Source organism: Solanum tuberosum, unplaced genomic scaffold (assembly GCF_000226075.1).
Source record: "Solanum tuberosum cultivar DM 1-3 516 R44 unplaced genomic scaffold, SolTub_3.0 scf00352, whole genome shotgun sequence".
Lineage (NCBI taxonomy): Eukaryota > Viridiplantae > Streptophyta > Magnoliopsida > Solanales > Solanaceae > Solanum > Solanum tuberosum.
The window spans coordinates 374,518-391,579 of record NW_006239287.1 but is presented as its reverse complement, the minus strand read 5'-3'; the positions used below and the strand labels follow the sequence as shown (position 1 = coordinate 391,579).

At 28.2% G+C, this 17,062-nt stretch overlaps 1 protein-coding gene across 2 annotated transcripts; it reads right to left on the bottom strand.

Annotated features, from left to right (window-relative positions):
• Positions 1 to 1,451: 1,451 nt before the first annotated feature.
• Positions 1,452 to 3,735, bottom strand: LOC102604476 (ethylene-responsive transcription factor ERF110-like). 2 transcript variants are annotated; one of them, XM_006361548.2, is made up of 2 exons: positions 2,964 to 3,735; positions 1,452 to 2,451 (listed from the first exon to the last, which is right to left on the bottom strand). In XM_006361548.2, the coding sequence occupies exons 1-2, from the start codon at positions 3,379 to 3,381 to the stop codon at positions 1,685 to 1,687; spliced, it is 1,185 nt and encodes a 394-aa protein (XP_006361610.1). In that variant the 5' UTR covers positions 3,382 to 3,735; the 3' UTR covers positions 1,452 to 1,684. The 2 variants fall into 2 exon arrangements, with proteins under 2 accessions (XP_006361610.1, XP_006361609.1); XM_006361547.2 differs by having other exon boundaries at positions 1,452 to 2,454; positions 2,964 to 3,733.
• Between the last annotated feature and the right edge of the window lie 13,327 nt (positions 3,736 to 17,062).

Genomic DNA, 17,062 nt, shown 5'->3' with positions numbered 1-17,062 from the left:
AAAAAAATTAATGACGTGGCCGAATTATAATTGGCCACGTGTAAAAAATGGTTTTGCAAAACCACTGTTAAAAAATAATGGCATGAATGAGCCTTTTCTTAAACGGTAATGGCATAGATGAGCCAAATTTTTAATGGATGACATAAATTAGCCTTTTCTAAAAATTCAATGGCATATTTGAGCCTTTTCCCAAAAGAAATAGACAAATTGACAAATTGACATGTTTCTACAAGTTTCCTTAAGAAATCATCAAGAATATGACATAAACATCCAAATCTTTTCATACCAAACTCCTCCTAAGAAACCTACTAGATATTCTTCTTTTGTACTGAATGTGTAATTTAAAATCATTGTACCAAACTGACTAAAAACCTAAATAAGTTTCTAAGTTATGCTTTTAAAAATAAAATAAAAATAGTGTCCGGACTACACAATTAGAAAATAATTATTTTTTATTAAAATATATTCAGAGACTATTTTCATAGATATTTTAATTGAATTAATGAGAAAAAATAGAAATTACGAAAAAAATTAAATTCTCCATTATTTCAATAAGAATTTATTTTTCATGTATTTTTCTAATGAACTAATTCGATAAAAATGAGTAAAAAAAGTACTTCCTCTGTTCCAATTTATGTGGCACTTCGCTTTTCAAGAGTCAAACAGTTTAAGTTTGACCGGAAATTTGCGAATGGAATCTTCAATTGTTTTGAAATGAAATTTATATATTTATAAACTACGTGAAAAGTATTATAAGTCATAATAATTGATAATTCAAAATATTTAAAAGATTTGTGAAAAACTTATGGTCAAAAAACTTAGCGAGTATATTTTATTGCACAAATTTTTCATTAATTTGCAATGAAAACAACTTTTCTTAATAGTGCTAGTTATGTCATGTTTCATGCCGTATAATAATAATATTTCAATCTTATATAACAAAATCTAAAGTTCTACTAACTTTATTTTTATGGTCGTAGTATCTAGGTCAACTTTCATCCTCTTCTGTCAAGTACAACCTCTCCCTTGGCGTCCTCAGAGGACTTTCGAACATGTCCCCTGCACCGAACCTTGGAGAGGAAGTGCAGCAAGTGACCCCTACTCATTTCATTTCCCAAACGGAACTATGAAATTCACTTTCCTCATCGGCTCCAACCCCAGGTCAGGATAATCAACCGCCCCTGAATGCACCTAGACTAATTCTACAAAATATTAGTCACCTCCCACCAACAACACGTATCAGGTACCAAGTAACTCTTTCCATTGAAACTAGACAAAAGAAAGGAATCATCCAATATTTTGTCTTCACTAAATTTTGAACCTGAGAAGCTGAAACCTCAATATTTTCAACCATTTCATTGACCAGTAGAGCCGATAGTGTAAGCTCTACCAACACTTCTCAAATGTAAAATTTACAAAATAAAAATTAACAAACTAAAATGAGGAAAGAGTATGGAGAAGGGAGTATAAATTTCTTAACTATTCAAAAATAATGACAACTACTAACAATAGATATACCCCTGCCTACCTCTAATCCCTCCCCCTAACTAGTGTGAATTACATACTACAATAATATTATAAACCAATATTACCCAAAAAAAAAAAAAGACTATCTATCTCCCAAATATATATATATATAAAAGAACTTTTTATATGAAAATATTACCCAAGAAAATTTGAGAATTCAACTAGAAGATGGTGGATATTGGGTAGAGCTATTCCAAAATGGTGCAGAAAAACTGGAGCTGCTGTTGGTGCTGGTGTTGGTTCCTTGAATTTGATTAGCTTGTGGCCTGTAATAACTAGAAAATAACAGGGGAAATGAAGTTGAAGAAGCTGCAGAAGTAGCTAACGACGAAGACGAAGATATTGATGGCAATGTGTTTGAATGCAACATAGCCATTGATGAAGCAACGAACATTTGTTCCAATAAGTTGGATGGTTGTTGATCCGAAAAATCCCCGGGATTTTGTAACAATTGTGAATATTCCCAGTAGTCTCTTGTTGTATCAGAACTCTGCATCGGATTGAAAAACGGCGTTGGTTGAGTTACTGGAGCCATAAATTGATGAGACGGATTGGAGATTGTTGATATTGTAGTATTTTGTATTTGTGGTAACGATAATCTGGCATTTTCTGGGAAGTTGAGTTTTGCTCTGTTTCCTCGAAATCTTAATGCAGCTTCATCATACGCTCTTGCTGCAGCTTCTGCTGTATCGAATGTTCCTAACCAAACCCTTGCTGCTTTATGTGGATCTCTTATTTCTGCTGCCCATTTTCCCCATGGTCTTTGTCTTACTCCTCTGTATTTCCTCCTTCTATCTCCTCCTCCTGTTTCTTCGCTCGAACCCTCACCTGTTGTGGTCGTGGTCGTGGTTGTGGTTGTGAAAGCGGGAATTGTTGTGATGGTGGAAATTGTTGTGTTTGATGGTGCAACCATACTTGTAGTTCCTTCTGATACAAAAATAATAAGTCTTATTACTTAGATTGAGGATAAAAAGCAAAACAAATAAAGAAAAAAATGAACTATTTTTGGGATTTCCATATCTAAATTTAATTAAATACTATCATAGTTATGGTAATGATGAAATGTCAAATACATGCAATACTACCATTGAATAGAACTAAGCAAGAAAAATTTGCCCATTCTTTTAGTTTTGATCAAGAAAAAAAGGATTACAAGGGAAATAAATGAGAATTAAACTAAAAATAAGAAATAATGGGGAAAAAAAAACATTTTGCAGTTCATTTTACAGTTGAATCATAACTATTTATGTATAAAACTAATTTCAACTATCAAAAAAAAAATTTCCTTTTCCTCCTAAAGTGATAATTAAAAATAAAAAATAGAGAACAACACAAAGATAGAGATGTGTTTTAGTTCATTTAAAAATAAAAAAAAAACTAATAACGAAACCCTGATAGTTGAGATATGAAACTCGGGAAAATGATAATTCACTAACCAATTTTAACAGAGGATGAAGATGACAACCCACTTCTAAATTCTTCTTGATCACGGCTTCTCTTCAGTCCAGCTCTAGAACCCGAGCTGGACGAAGAATAAGCTGAAGACGGTGAATTCAACGAATAATATCTCTCACCACCACCAACGCCAACACCAACACCACTGGTATCGGGTCGATAATCCTGACCCGATACCACATGTGTCAACGCCGTCACCATCTCCGACATATCTCTCGTCTGAGAATCAGAATACTCTGTATACATCGAATAATCATCTTCTTCCAAGAACTGATCAAACTGACCACCGCCGACGCTGCCGGCGGCGGCGGGGGCGGCGGTGGTTTGTGTATCCTCTGTATCTGTAAATCTGACATATTCACTTGATTTTCTTGGATTCGCCACCTTTGAAAAGCACATATACTCTCACCAACTTCAAAAACAACAACCCAGATGTTATTTTTGTTAATTATAAATACCCTTTTTCCCTAAAAACAACACATCAAACTCTGACAAAAAAAAATCAATTTTTATTTAGCTCAAATCGTATATGATTTGTTTTTCTCTTTGAGCACATGCACAAAGTAGAAATCAGAACAAAAAAAATTATATAATAAGAAGAAAAAAAAAAACAAGATTAGATCAGGTGCCGACTGAAGATAATATGTTCACACTGTTGATTAGTTACATGCATCTCTATGTGCTTACGCCCTTTCGAACTACTTAAAAGAATGTCGGTTTATTTTATAAGGAGAGAGAGAGAGAGATTGTCTTCAACTTGATTTCTTTCTTATTTTATTTTATTTTATTTTTACTTTCATCTTCAACTTGGTTCAATTTTAGTTTGTTTTTTTTTCAACCCCAACTTGGTTCATTGAATTTGTTTGATAAATTTATTATTCAAACTAGCGGTGAATTTTTTAAATCTATCTATTTCAAGCTAGTGGTGAATATTTTTAAATGTTGTTCTCATCGTTTTTATTTAGTTGTCATCATTTTAGATTTTAAGTCCCTTAAAAAATTAAGTAAGTTTGTCTAACCCAATTTGCGTTAATATTGTGTATATATGTCCGCTCATCGTAACGGAAAGCCTTCCGCTATAGCACCTGCATGGCTGCTATAACGGGTTGATCGAATCAGACCCTAGTAAAAATATGATGTATTAGGAGAAAATATAGATGAGGGTTATTTCAAAAACACTCCTAAGACACTATTAGCATGAGAGCAATGGAGATAGAGATCGGCTCGAGTACCACAGTGATACAAGATATCAATAATTGGCTCGTGTACCACGCCTGATATGAAACACTAACACAAATTGGTTCAAATACGACGCTGGTATACTAACAATTTATGTGTGAATTTCATGAGAATCGAATTTTTATGTTGATTTCATGAGCGAATCAAGTTTCTTATTTATGTTATGTTTATCACCTATTGACCCTGAGTAGTCAGATACGTGTATTTTATGCGGGAATGATTTTTATGTAGACCAAAATTGCATGTTGAACACCTTAGGTGGTGCCTTAGAGGATCCTTGGGTGGTCCAAGTAACTTAGAAGGTGAGTGGGACCATAATATAGTCATTGTGTGTGATTTTGTGGGTGACATATTTCATGTGTTTGGTTAGATCAGGTTGGTGACCTGAGTCTTGTTCGGAGTTGTTTTACAGGAACAATATGTGTTTGTTAAAGTGGACTAAAATATATCTGATAAAGAACAGACTTGAGAAGCTTAGAGTGACAAGAGGATTGACTGTTTAATAGTGGAGTTGACAGCGGAACGAGGTATGAAGCTGGACTTATGTGTACTAGTTTTTATATGGGCATTATATCTGGGATGGTACAAGCATATATAAGGGCATAGACTTTTGGGATGGTGTAACTTTCATATTGCATGTTTCCTTCTGAATGTCTACTTTGTATTAGGTGATGGATTCTGGTCAATCGAAGATACCTATTAGTACATATTGTTTATACTAATACTATTCTTGTTATGGCACTTGACATAGTCTAGTTGCAGGAATCAATAATATCTCATAGGTGAAAACGATGGTGATCTCCTACCGCTTCTACTCCTCTTTTTTTATGGTGGAAGTTGAGTCTTATTTCTTTTATAAGTTGTATTCTTAGAAGTTCTTATACTTGTTTAGACCAATTCCTTCGGAGGGTTATTGTATTTCTTTTGCAATTAACTTTGATTTTAAATCAAGTTAAGAGTATTTCAATATATATAAGTAGGGTGCTCAGTTTATATTTTGTTGATCACTTCCATATATTATAATTTAATTTGAAGTTGAGGATTCTCCTATCTAGATGATAGAGTAGGTGTCACACGATCCGATGAATTGTATCGTAACAATTAATTAGAAATAATATAATAAAATTATTATTATATTTATTATTTCTTAAATTATGTGTCAAGTCAGTCATGACAACAAAATAAAGAATGGAGGGTAATTGAAACAATGGGCTTTGACTTCCATTTGGGCTGCAAGTTAAATCTTCAATCTTGAATGGGTCAGTCCATGTTTAATTTTTGACCTTACAAAAAGTCATAAAGTTTCAACAGATTTAGATTCTCCCAAGAAAATCACTTCTTCATCTCCTACTCTTCCTTTTTCCTTTTTTTTTTCTCATTTCTTTTTTGTGATTGTAATTTTGTTGGTAATATTCCATATACACTTAACTCTTTGAATTGGTTTAGTTGGATTAAATAAATTAAGAACTCCATTATTGAATTTTTTTATCGTGAAAAAAAACATGTTAGAAAAAACATATAGTGGATCTATTTATTTTTAAATGTTTTAGTTGAATATAACAATTAAAATTATTGAAATTATTATTAGAAGGTTGTATATCAAATTTGGAGTTAATTAGAGCTAATTTTGATCAATTTTCAGATAAAATCGTGTTGGTGAGTTTTTATACAACAAATTATGGTGATCGTTAAAATTTGATCAAGGATCATCAGGATTATAACCACAAATAATAAAAGATGTTGACAATTCATTAAAATTTCTAGCAAAAATACTAACGATCAACATAACTTATTATCAAAGCAAATTTAGCTCAATAACAATGAGAAATCCCATCGACTTACCAAAAAAATCTCCGCATTATAACAAAAGGTTATTTTTCTTGACAATTATAATAACTCGTTAAAAGTAAATCCTACACGATATTGTTTTTTACTCGCCAAATTTTTACTCCTGATTTTGACAAAAAAGTTATTTTTGTACCTTTTTTTATTATTATTGAGACTCGGGATTCAAACTTCATCAGTAGCGTAGTATTCTTTTATTTATCCTCTTCTATTTTGATATAATTAAATAAATATATTTAAAAGAATATTAGCAACTGCATTTATAATGATAAAAATGTTTAAATAATTATTATAATGTTTACATAATTGAAAAACCATAATCAAAGAAAAGAATATTCAAAGGTTTGACTTCAAATAAAAATACTAGAAGTAGTCATTATTATATACTTGAAGTAAGCTCTCTTATAGTTTTCAACGTTCATGTTGAGAAGAATATGTCTTCACGTTTATCCATTCATATGATTTTATTCCATTAAAGTGACTTGAATCTAACAACATATTTAATTGTTAATCAATGTTTTCAACTGTTGAATAAATCTCTTCTTTTTTTGTTCATTTTTTAAAATTAACAATATGAATTTCGTCAAAAAGAGTTATAAGTAAATCAATTAAATACTACTTCGGATTTGTTTTTAAAATGTGTGTAAAAGCAAAATATAATTGGGTAACTTATCAAAATTTCACTAGTTTAGGAGTTAATTACTTAGATATACGTTAGTTTGCAATAATACGAATCTTACTAGATTTTTGGTGTTCCGAGATACATCCAGATATATGTATCTCGAGATACTTGTGTCAAAATTATGTGTAATTTATTCTAGATACACTATATCCAAGTGGATTTGCATGTACTTGGGATACACATAGATAAATCTCGCTCACCTCCCTCTCTGAATTCGCATGTATCTGTGATACATAGACAAATCTCGCTCGTCACTCTTCTATATATGTATCCTAGATATATGTGAATCACATCAGATACATACAAATACATACATCTCTTGTGTGTATTCCGTATTATTCACATGTATCTGAAATACATAGACAAAGCTCCCTCTCTCTCTCTATTTCAATATATCTGATAGCAAAATACATGTATCTGACTTAAAATTTGTTATGAAATTATTAATTAATGCTATAAATTGTATTTATTTTAAACTATATAATAGCGACAGCATGACCCTGAGTTCAATAGTTATAACTCCTTTTGTTTGTAAACTTCAAAATTCAACATTTTTCCTACCATCTTAGCTTTAAAAAAAAACTCGAGGAGAACTAATTATGTTTTCTCTTATCCTTCGATACGAGTAAACTCGAATTTTCAATCTGTCTGTTGATGATAGAAATTCTTAACGATTAGAACAAGCCTCCTCAATAATGTTTTCTTGTAAAACCACAATTTTAGTTATACGTTTTCTATGAAAATACTTTAATTTGGACGGTTGGATAAAATCAAGTCATTTTCTAATTATGAAACAAATATTGACATCAATAGATTGACAAATGAGTTAGAATTGCGTCACCAAATATAAGACATTTCACCATTATTATTCTTTTGAAAAAAATATCAAACTTTAAGATTGAATAACCTTTTGGAGTACTTATTCTTATATTAATATAACTAGATACACGACCCCGTGCCAGCATGGGCCCAATATCCGTTCGTCTCATATTAATTGATTACTATATATATAGTAATACACGACCCTGTGCCACCACGGGGACCAATATCCGTTCGTCTCATATTAATTGATTACTTTTTATTTTGCACGATACTGAAGAAATTATAAATAAGAAAATAGCTTTACTAATTCAACCCTTAGAAAACTTTGTGAGAATTTTACAAACAAATATGACACTTTCAAAAGGAATTAACGGCAAGGGTAATATAGGAAAAATTTTAAATAATGTTTTGTTGATTTAGTAAGATGATCAACTAATATGAGACAATTATATTTAGAATAATAGTCAATTAATATGGGACGAAGGGAGTGTCATAGAACTTGAAAAAGTTAGCCAAATTTTTATATGATTTTAAGTTGTTAGTACTTTTTATATAATTTTAAAAATAATATATATTACTCTCTTTGTTTTAATTTACGTGGCATATATAGAATTTCAAAAATTAATCATTTTTTATATGTCTTTTAAATATTTTATCGTAATTTTCAGATCATATATGTTACTTCTCCTGTCCCAATTTATGTAGCACTGATAAGATTTTTTTAGAGTGAAGTGATTTTTATATGTATTTTATACTTTTTAAATTGTTAATTATTGTGATTTATAAATTGATACCAATAGAATTTCGAGAGTCAATTAAATTTTTTTATAGAACTTTTAAATATTTAAGTTGTTAATTATTATGATTTATGGTGTTATTTATATTTATACAATTTTTAGATATATAACAAACTAAAAAAAAGACATAATTTTTTCATATTTGGTAAACAAATAAAGTAATTAGCATTTTAAAAAATGATTTTGACATAAAAAATAAAATGAAAGAAGTTATGAGGTATAAATAAAGAAAAGGAAATAAGAAGTGGGACCTATATTATATGCATTAATTAATAGAATGAAAGTGGAGAAAAAGAATGGTCCACATGCATGGAAAGTAGACAAAAAAAATTGCGGCTGAAAAGTAAAAGGTGAAAGGGCTTTTATGTCCCAAATTTTAAAAGTACAACTACAAAAAATTGAAGTACAATACTATTCATTAGAAAAGTATTAAAAGTTGGACCAAATTGCCCTTAAGCTTTCCTAAATATGGCAAAAAACAGTCATGTTGAAAGTTGAAAAACTGTCTCTTCTATATAAGAGAAAGAAAAATACTAGATGCAAAAACCCGGGTAAGCCCGGGCCCAATATATATTAATTTAAGGGAAAATTATACTCTCTCTGTTTAAAAAAAAAAGACCTAATTTGACTTGAAATGCAGTATAAGAAAAGAAAGAACGTTTTAATCTTGTGGTTCTAAATTAAAGTTATGTCAAATGTATCAAAATACCCTTTAATTTTGTGGCCTTAACATGTCACGTGGAAAGTTAAAGTTAAAGTGTTACCAAAAAAGGAAAGGGGACATTCTTTTTTAAACAGATTAAAAAGGAAATTGGGTCATTCTTTTTTAAACAGAGGAGTATAAAATAACAAACTATTAATTCAAATTAAATGGTATAACCATAATTTAATTTAATTGTAACTCATAGCAAACAGTTGTCATTCGCCTCTCTTCCTGAATTTCTCGCTTGCCACTCTCCATTTCTCACTGCCAGTCTCTCCCTCACCTCTCTCACTATACAAACACAAATGTATAAAATGCGTTTGTGTTTGTATAAAGCGAGAGAAAATTGTATATATACATATCTTTTCGTTCGCCTGTCTCCCCAGAGAATCTCGCTCGCCACTCTTACTCGCCTCTCTCACTTTTATACAAACACAAATGTATAAAATGCGTTTGTGTTTGTATAAAGTGAGAGAAAATTGTATATACAAATACAAATACATTTATTTTCGTCTTATATACTTATAGTTATACAAATACAAATACAAATTTTTCCCTTCCTAATTTTCTTTTGTCTTTCTCTCTTTCTCGCTTTATACAAACATATGTTATACAATTGATTCTTTTTTTGTATATATATACCGAAATATACATATTAATAGCCATTATAAAAACATTATGTTTGCTATGGAGCGCAATTATATAAACTATAGCTATAGCATACAAATATGATTATTATGTTTGCCAAACCTAAAATTTACTCTTAATTTAATTATTTTAATTTATTTGATATAAATAAAATTAGAAGAGTCAATTAAATTTTTAAATATTTTTATCGTTAATTATTTTTATTATATTGTCAACGTACTTTTCAAATTATATCTTTGGCACATGTGATATTTTGAGAGTGAATTAATTTTAATATATTTTTAAAAATATTTTAAGTTGTTAATTATTGTGGTTTATGTGGCACATGTGGAATTTTGAGAATTAATTAATTTTTTAATATATTTTAAAAATAATATTTTAAGTGTTTAATGTTTAAATAATTTATGTTATTTCCCATGTTCCAATTTATGTGGCACATGTTAAATTTTGAGAGTTAATCAAATTTTTAATATGTTTTTAAATATTTTAAGTTGTGATTAATAGTACTCTTAACGTATCTTTGGCACATGTGATATTTTGAGAGTGAATTAATTTTTAATATATTTTTAAAAATATTTTAAGTTGTTAATTATTGTGATTTATGTGGCACATGTGAAATTTCGAGAATGAATGAATTTTTTATGTATTTTTTTAAAAAAAGATTCAAGTATGTAATTTTAAATAATACATGTTATTTCTCAATAATTTTCCCCTGTCCCAATTAATGTGGCACATGTTAAATTTTGAAATTTAATTAAATTTTTAATATGTTTTTAAATATTTTAAGTTGTCATTAATATTGCTCTTAACATAATTTTCAAATAATATATGTTACTCCCTTTGTGCCAATTTATGTGGCACATGTAAAATTTTGAGAGTTAAAAATAATTTAAGTTAGTAATTATTGTGATTTATGGAACTTTAATGTAATTTTCAAATAATATATGTTACTCCCTCGATCCTAATTATGCAGTACATGTGAAATTTCGAAAGGTAATCAAATTTATAATATTTTAAGTTAAATTTTAATACTATTTTTATAAATACATAATATATAAAAAAAAAATATAAAAATAAAAATAAATTAAAACACATAAAATACGAAATATAAATAGAAGAAACTAAGGAGAAGAGCAAACTGGTCAATTGACCGGCTGACCTTAAGCTCCTCAACATTCGCTTATATATTATAGTTAAAATATATAGAGTAATATATAATATAACCTCTCTTTTTCTGACAATCGTAATTACTTAAAATAAGCTTATGACTTATATTAGCCACAGTTTTTTTTCTTAATAAACAACTTCATTATATTATATCATAATCCATTTCAAATGTCCATACTTCATATGATGCCCTTCAGGGGCGGATCTACATCTTAACATGAGTGGTCAGATGAACAATCTTCGTCGAAATTTATTTTACGAATATATATGTTAAATATTGATATTTTTGAATAATACTAATTGTTGAACATTATTTAAAGAAAGATAATACATTGGTTGAGGATGTTCAAAGTCGCCTCAAAGTATTGAATTCGAACCCAGATTAAGGCATTTTGTTTTTTTAAAAAATTTCAAGAGAACAAAGTGACGTTCCAATCTTTATAATCTAACTAACAAGTTTTATATTTTTACTTGTCCTAAAATATGAATACCCTTAACGGAAATCTTGGCTTCGCAACTGATGCCCTTGCATCATTTACAATCCAATTTGGGAAAGTTGAATACTAAGAAATACTATGTAGAAAAAAATAGAAATTTTGTTGGATCATGAACTAACACAATATATCAATATCTTTAAAGGAATTCTTCAATCTTCCAATATCCTCGTAAGTAGTAAGCTATTTTCCAGGACATCATTATTTTCTTCTGTAGCATTTTGCACCATTTTCTTTGTATTGCATTCTAACTATTGCAATATGCATTGATTGAGCATCTTTTATCATATGCTATTTATTGGTCACATGTATGATAAAGTAATCGCAAATTGGTGAGACTTTTAATAATTTTGGGAATTTGGTCTGTAACTTTTTTTATTCGTATATTTTGATTTTTGATTATTTAGGCATTTATGCTTTATGTCTCTTATCAATCTACTGTCTGATAAAATTTATGTTTGCATGCATGATGCATGTTTATTGATGGATAAAGCTCTAATCTTTAAAGTATATCATAGCTATCTAAAAGTATATATTCTTTGTGACAAAGTTCTGTTGTAATTAATTAAATTGTATGTTAAACAGAGATAATAATATCATTGTCACAAATTATTTGAATTATTAATAATAATAATTAAGATCACAATTAAAATACAATTCACTGGCTAAAGTTTACAATGATAGCTACAAATTATAGTTTGTCGCATAGTATCAATATACTTTTTGTGACAAAAGTATTTTTGTCAAATTTAATTAAATTAAAGATTCAAAAAAAAAAACTAGTTACTAATTAAATATATTATTAACGTTGATAAGATAATTTATCATCGATAACTCACGCCAATTCATTTTCCGGTGAGAAATTTCAGTAGATAAATTTTTGTGTTTTATAATTACAAGTATGGTCATGTTATATATATTTTAATGTCGTACATAGTAATTTAATAGCTACATTATCACACTTATCGTAGTTATTATAGAGTTATAGTCCCTTAAGCACATGTTAAAGATGCGTTTTAAGATGATAATATATGGTTTATAACGTAATTAGTTTAATAACTAAAAAGGTAGCACTGCTATGGTGCTACATTATTCTTTTTTTGATGGTGGACTACTTTTGACCACTTTTAATAAAAGGACCTATGGAAAATATATATTTTATTATTGCTGAAAACACGCAAAAAAAGACAGAATTTTATTATAAATTATTCTAGCTTTGTGTATATACCTAAATCACTCTACTCTAATAGTGGACTCCACTAAGTCACATAATTAATTGTCCTTCTCTTGGTAAATTATTACTAGTAATTTAACTTAGCATTGGTAAATTATTAACTTCCTTCTCTTTTAAAATAAGTGATATTATAGCAAAAAATACATTAATTAAAAGAATTACTATTATGTAGTTTATTAAATCATTTCTATTTTATAAATCTCTTTTGAAAATTGAACATTATTATGAAGATGAAATATAGAGGTATATTTGAAAAAATATACGTAGCAATTTTTGTTTTGATTATTAAAATAACACTTATTTTAAGATTTGTTTTTGGCTATAATAATACTTATTTTGAGACGATGAAATTATTACTTTATTTTGTAAATGTGAATTGTTCAGTTTTCACTAGAAAACAAAAAAAAAAAGACATTGAACTAACTTTGCCCCCAAAAATATGATCATAGTAGAGTTAAAAAGATGAGAATAATTTACATAAAGAATGTTTTAAGTGGAGTAAAATGAAACGGTCCCAATTTGCTGCAGTGTTATGAGAAAAAATATTTTTCTGCAAAAAAGAGACATTTATGATGAAGTTTTGTGCTAACGATGTATTCATTTTAAAACTAAGTAATATTTTTATATATTTTAATTAATTATACATGATTAAGAAGAATTTTTTTTTTTTTTAAAATTAAAAATTACTCTTGTTTTTTAATACATGAAATTTTATGTTATTAAAAATCCACTTCTTTCTTCAAAATATTTAGTTACTCCAATTGTCATATTAATTTGATATGATTAGAGCATGTTTTTTGTGCACGTGTGAATTGTTTAAGTGTGTTTACGATGACGCTCTCAAATTTGAGTGCGGTTTTCCATTTTGAGATTTAATGCGCCTCACTTTTGGTTTTAAAGCTGACATTTATAAAGAGTGATAAAATATTATTTTTTGGTTTAATAATAATTGTTTATTATTGAGTTGGTATAAAAATTAAGAAATAGTAAATGATAGTGATAATTTAACCAAATCACTCTTATTAACATAATTCATTTAAATATTAAAAAATGAATAGTATTTAATAGCAAGGGTAAAATAGACACAATATGATAAATTTATTCATTGATTTTATAAACTAGGCAAATATTATTGGATCTCACAGAATAGTATAGTAGACGAGTAAAAATAGACATAGAGAGTAATTGTCACTAGTAATTATTTCTATTTATGATAATTAAATTGTTGTTGTTAAAGATTATTTATGGGATAGTGAAGATCAATATGGGCCAAATAATAATATGAAAACGAGAAAATACTAAATCTAGCTCAAAATAAGTGAATTAAAGAAGTATTGTACACCCTTTAAAAACATTAAATTACTTTCAAGTTTTATCTTTTTCAATTATTGTCTGATTACTTTTTAGAATGACTAAACATTAATATGATAGCTACTCCTACTACTTCAAAGCAATTTTAGAGTTTCTTGAACTCATCACTTAGGAAAGGGTAAAAATGAAAAAAAAAAAAATTAAAATTATTTTTGATTATTGAACAATTAAGTTAATTTGAACTATTAAAAATATATCGACAATTTACTTATTTTGAAATAAAGGGAGTAGTAAACAAATTTAGAAATTTAAAACAACATTAAATACTTCTCATGTCCAATAATAGTTGTTCACTATTGACTTTACACACTTCTATAGGGCCCGTTTGGCCATAGATTTTCCAAATAATATTTGGGAAAAATTTTGGCAAATTGTGTTTGTCCATACAATTTGCCATTATTTGGCAAATATCCCAAATTTTCAAATAGTAGTTTTTTTCTAGTATTTGGGCCAAATCTCATTATTTGGGATCTTTTGAAAAATTGAAATTTTTACCACAAACTTTTATCTTTTACAAAAACATCCTCTATAGTAGTTGTTTGTGTCGTATTACATAATTTTTTCATGTGAACACCAAAGTAGTGATGAAATATTCAGTGAATATTAAATGATGATATGGTTGTTGATGAAAATGATGAACAATCGGCTCAGGGGTAACAAAGTCATGTGCTTTGTCTACTTAACAATTTATGGAATGATGCTTGTTGCACTCACTCCAAACTACCACATTGCTCTAGTGTCATGGACACTATTTGTTATTGTTGCAAAGAAGATTCAATTGACTTGTAATACAAACTTATGGTTAGTTTTGATAGTTTTTAAAACTTAGGGTATAAATCATATTTTTCTAAAAAAGTGAAATATATTTCCCAAATACTATGGCCAAACACATGGTGAAATTTCACCCAAATTTTCACCCAAATAATATTTGCCAAGAATATTTAGAAATCTATGGTCAAACGCTACTAAGAAACTATAAATAGAAGAATAATTTTACTACATCACCCTTTAAATATATTTCATCCGTCCAACGATAGTTGTCCACTATACTAAAAATAGTTGTCCAACAATACTTGTCCAATTTAGAAAATCAAGAGATAATTTACCTTTTGTCTCTATTTTACCCTTGCTATTAAATATTATTTATCATCTAACACATTTTTCAAATCATTGTCAAAGAATAATATATTAATAGTACCCCTATTATTTATTGTTTCTTAAGGGGTGTGCCAAATCAATAGTGGACAACTATTGTAAGAGTAATAAATACAATGTCTTAAAAAATGTAATAGAGAAATGACTATAATTAATTATAATGGTACTAAGTATAAAATTATTTATTGATTTCACAAAGTGGACTAGTATTATTAGACATATTAAAATAATATAGTGAATAGCTATTATTAAACGTAGGAAATACTAAATCTAAATTTAGTAAAAACATAATCCCAAATAAAAACTTTCTTAAAGATTAATTACCAAGTCAATATGGGTCAAGTAAATTGTTTCCAAATGGTGACGCCGTGACGGTATATTATACGTTTCAAAAGTTTGTCGAAAGTATAGTATATATTTTTGAGGAAATACATAATTACCCCATTAAAGTAAGATGCATTTTTTAAAAAGACACTCAAACTTTGCGGGGGTCCTAATACACCACTTAACTAGATTAATGTGAAATTATTAAACCTATTTTTTGATATTTTATAGAGAGAGTGTATATCACTCGCCTGCAGAGCGTGGAAATACAAAAAAAAGTAAGATTAAACTTTTCTTTTGCAATTTTTTTTATTAACTATATAAATAATCTTTATTTTACTGTTAATTTTTTTCCTTCTCCTTCTTGAGCTTCACCATTGAAGGAGAGCTTGAAGTTTTTTTTTCTTTTTTTGCTCTCTTTTCGTTTTTCATTTAGATTGGATTTCGACGGAGAGATTTAATTGCAACTAAATAACACAATCTCAGTACATAAAAGAAAAATCACTGACAAAAAAATCTCATTGATAACGGAAGCAACAACAAATTTGTTGTTTCATCCTCAGATTTCTCCTCCTCCTCCTTAACCGTTTGGGGTGAGAATCTCCGGGAAGAAGATGGCGACTTTGAAGATAGAATTGTCGGCGTTATTTCAATGTTTTTTTCAAATACAACCCAAGTTGATTTAGAGCAAAAAATCAAAGGCAAAATACACAAAAAGAAGACTTTGATAGAAATTTTAATTTGAAAACAATAAATTTTGAAAGAGGATTTGATTTTCCAATTTTAATTTTGATTTAGTGTTGTAAATGGTGTTGTAGCAATGGCGGCCACTCCACAACGAAGAAGACCAACGGATGGGTTAAGCGAAGAAAGAAAAAATAAAGAATTAAAACTAAAAAAAAAACATAAATAAAAACAAAGATTAGGAAATTATATAAAATTGACAGGTGGCAAACTATAATTAGTGCGTGCTTACACCTTCTTCTTTATAAGTGGGATTAACTGAAAAATGAGATATTTATATCACTTTTAAATTATTTAGTGGGATATCAGGATCCTTATAAAGTTTGAGTGTCTTTTTAAAAAAAATATTATAGTTGAATGGGGTAATTATGTATTTCCTCTATATTTTTTAAAGAGATCACATTATGATAAGAATGGGAAATATAATGATTCGTGTTGAAAATAAAGAATAAAACGCGTTTATATTTGAATAAAATGATTCGATGATCTAAAATTAAGAATTTTTTAATTTGCTCGTGCTGTATCAAGACGATTCCTAATAATACTATTTTTTCAACTTTAGTATTTTAATTATAGCCATGTGATGAATAAGCACATTTCCAATTCTCTTTCTATATAACTATATATAGTTTAGAGGAGGTTCAAGTGAGGCTAAAAAAAAAAAACAAGTTTTATTTAGCATCTTGATTATATTGTAGATGAAAGGAGGTCATCAAGGTCAGATTTTCATAAAAACTTTACCTTATAGCACTTCATTTTAATTAATTCCTGTATGATTTGGCTTGTGATTTATCTTTTATATATATATATATAATATATATATATAATATTACCCTTATATATATATATTACTAT

Excerpts from the sequence above, each read along its gene's own strand:
- LOC102604476 (XM_006361547.2), bottom strand. The coding sequence starts at position 3,381 with ATGTGCTTTTCAAAGGTGGCGAATCCAAGAAAATCAAGTGAATATGTC. Across the intron at positions 2,455-2,963 it reads TTCATCCTCTGTTAAAATTG|AAGGAACTACAAGTATGGTT; the intron begins GTTAGTGAATTA and ends TTTTTGTATCAG.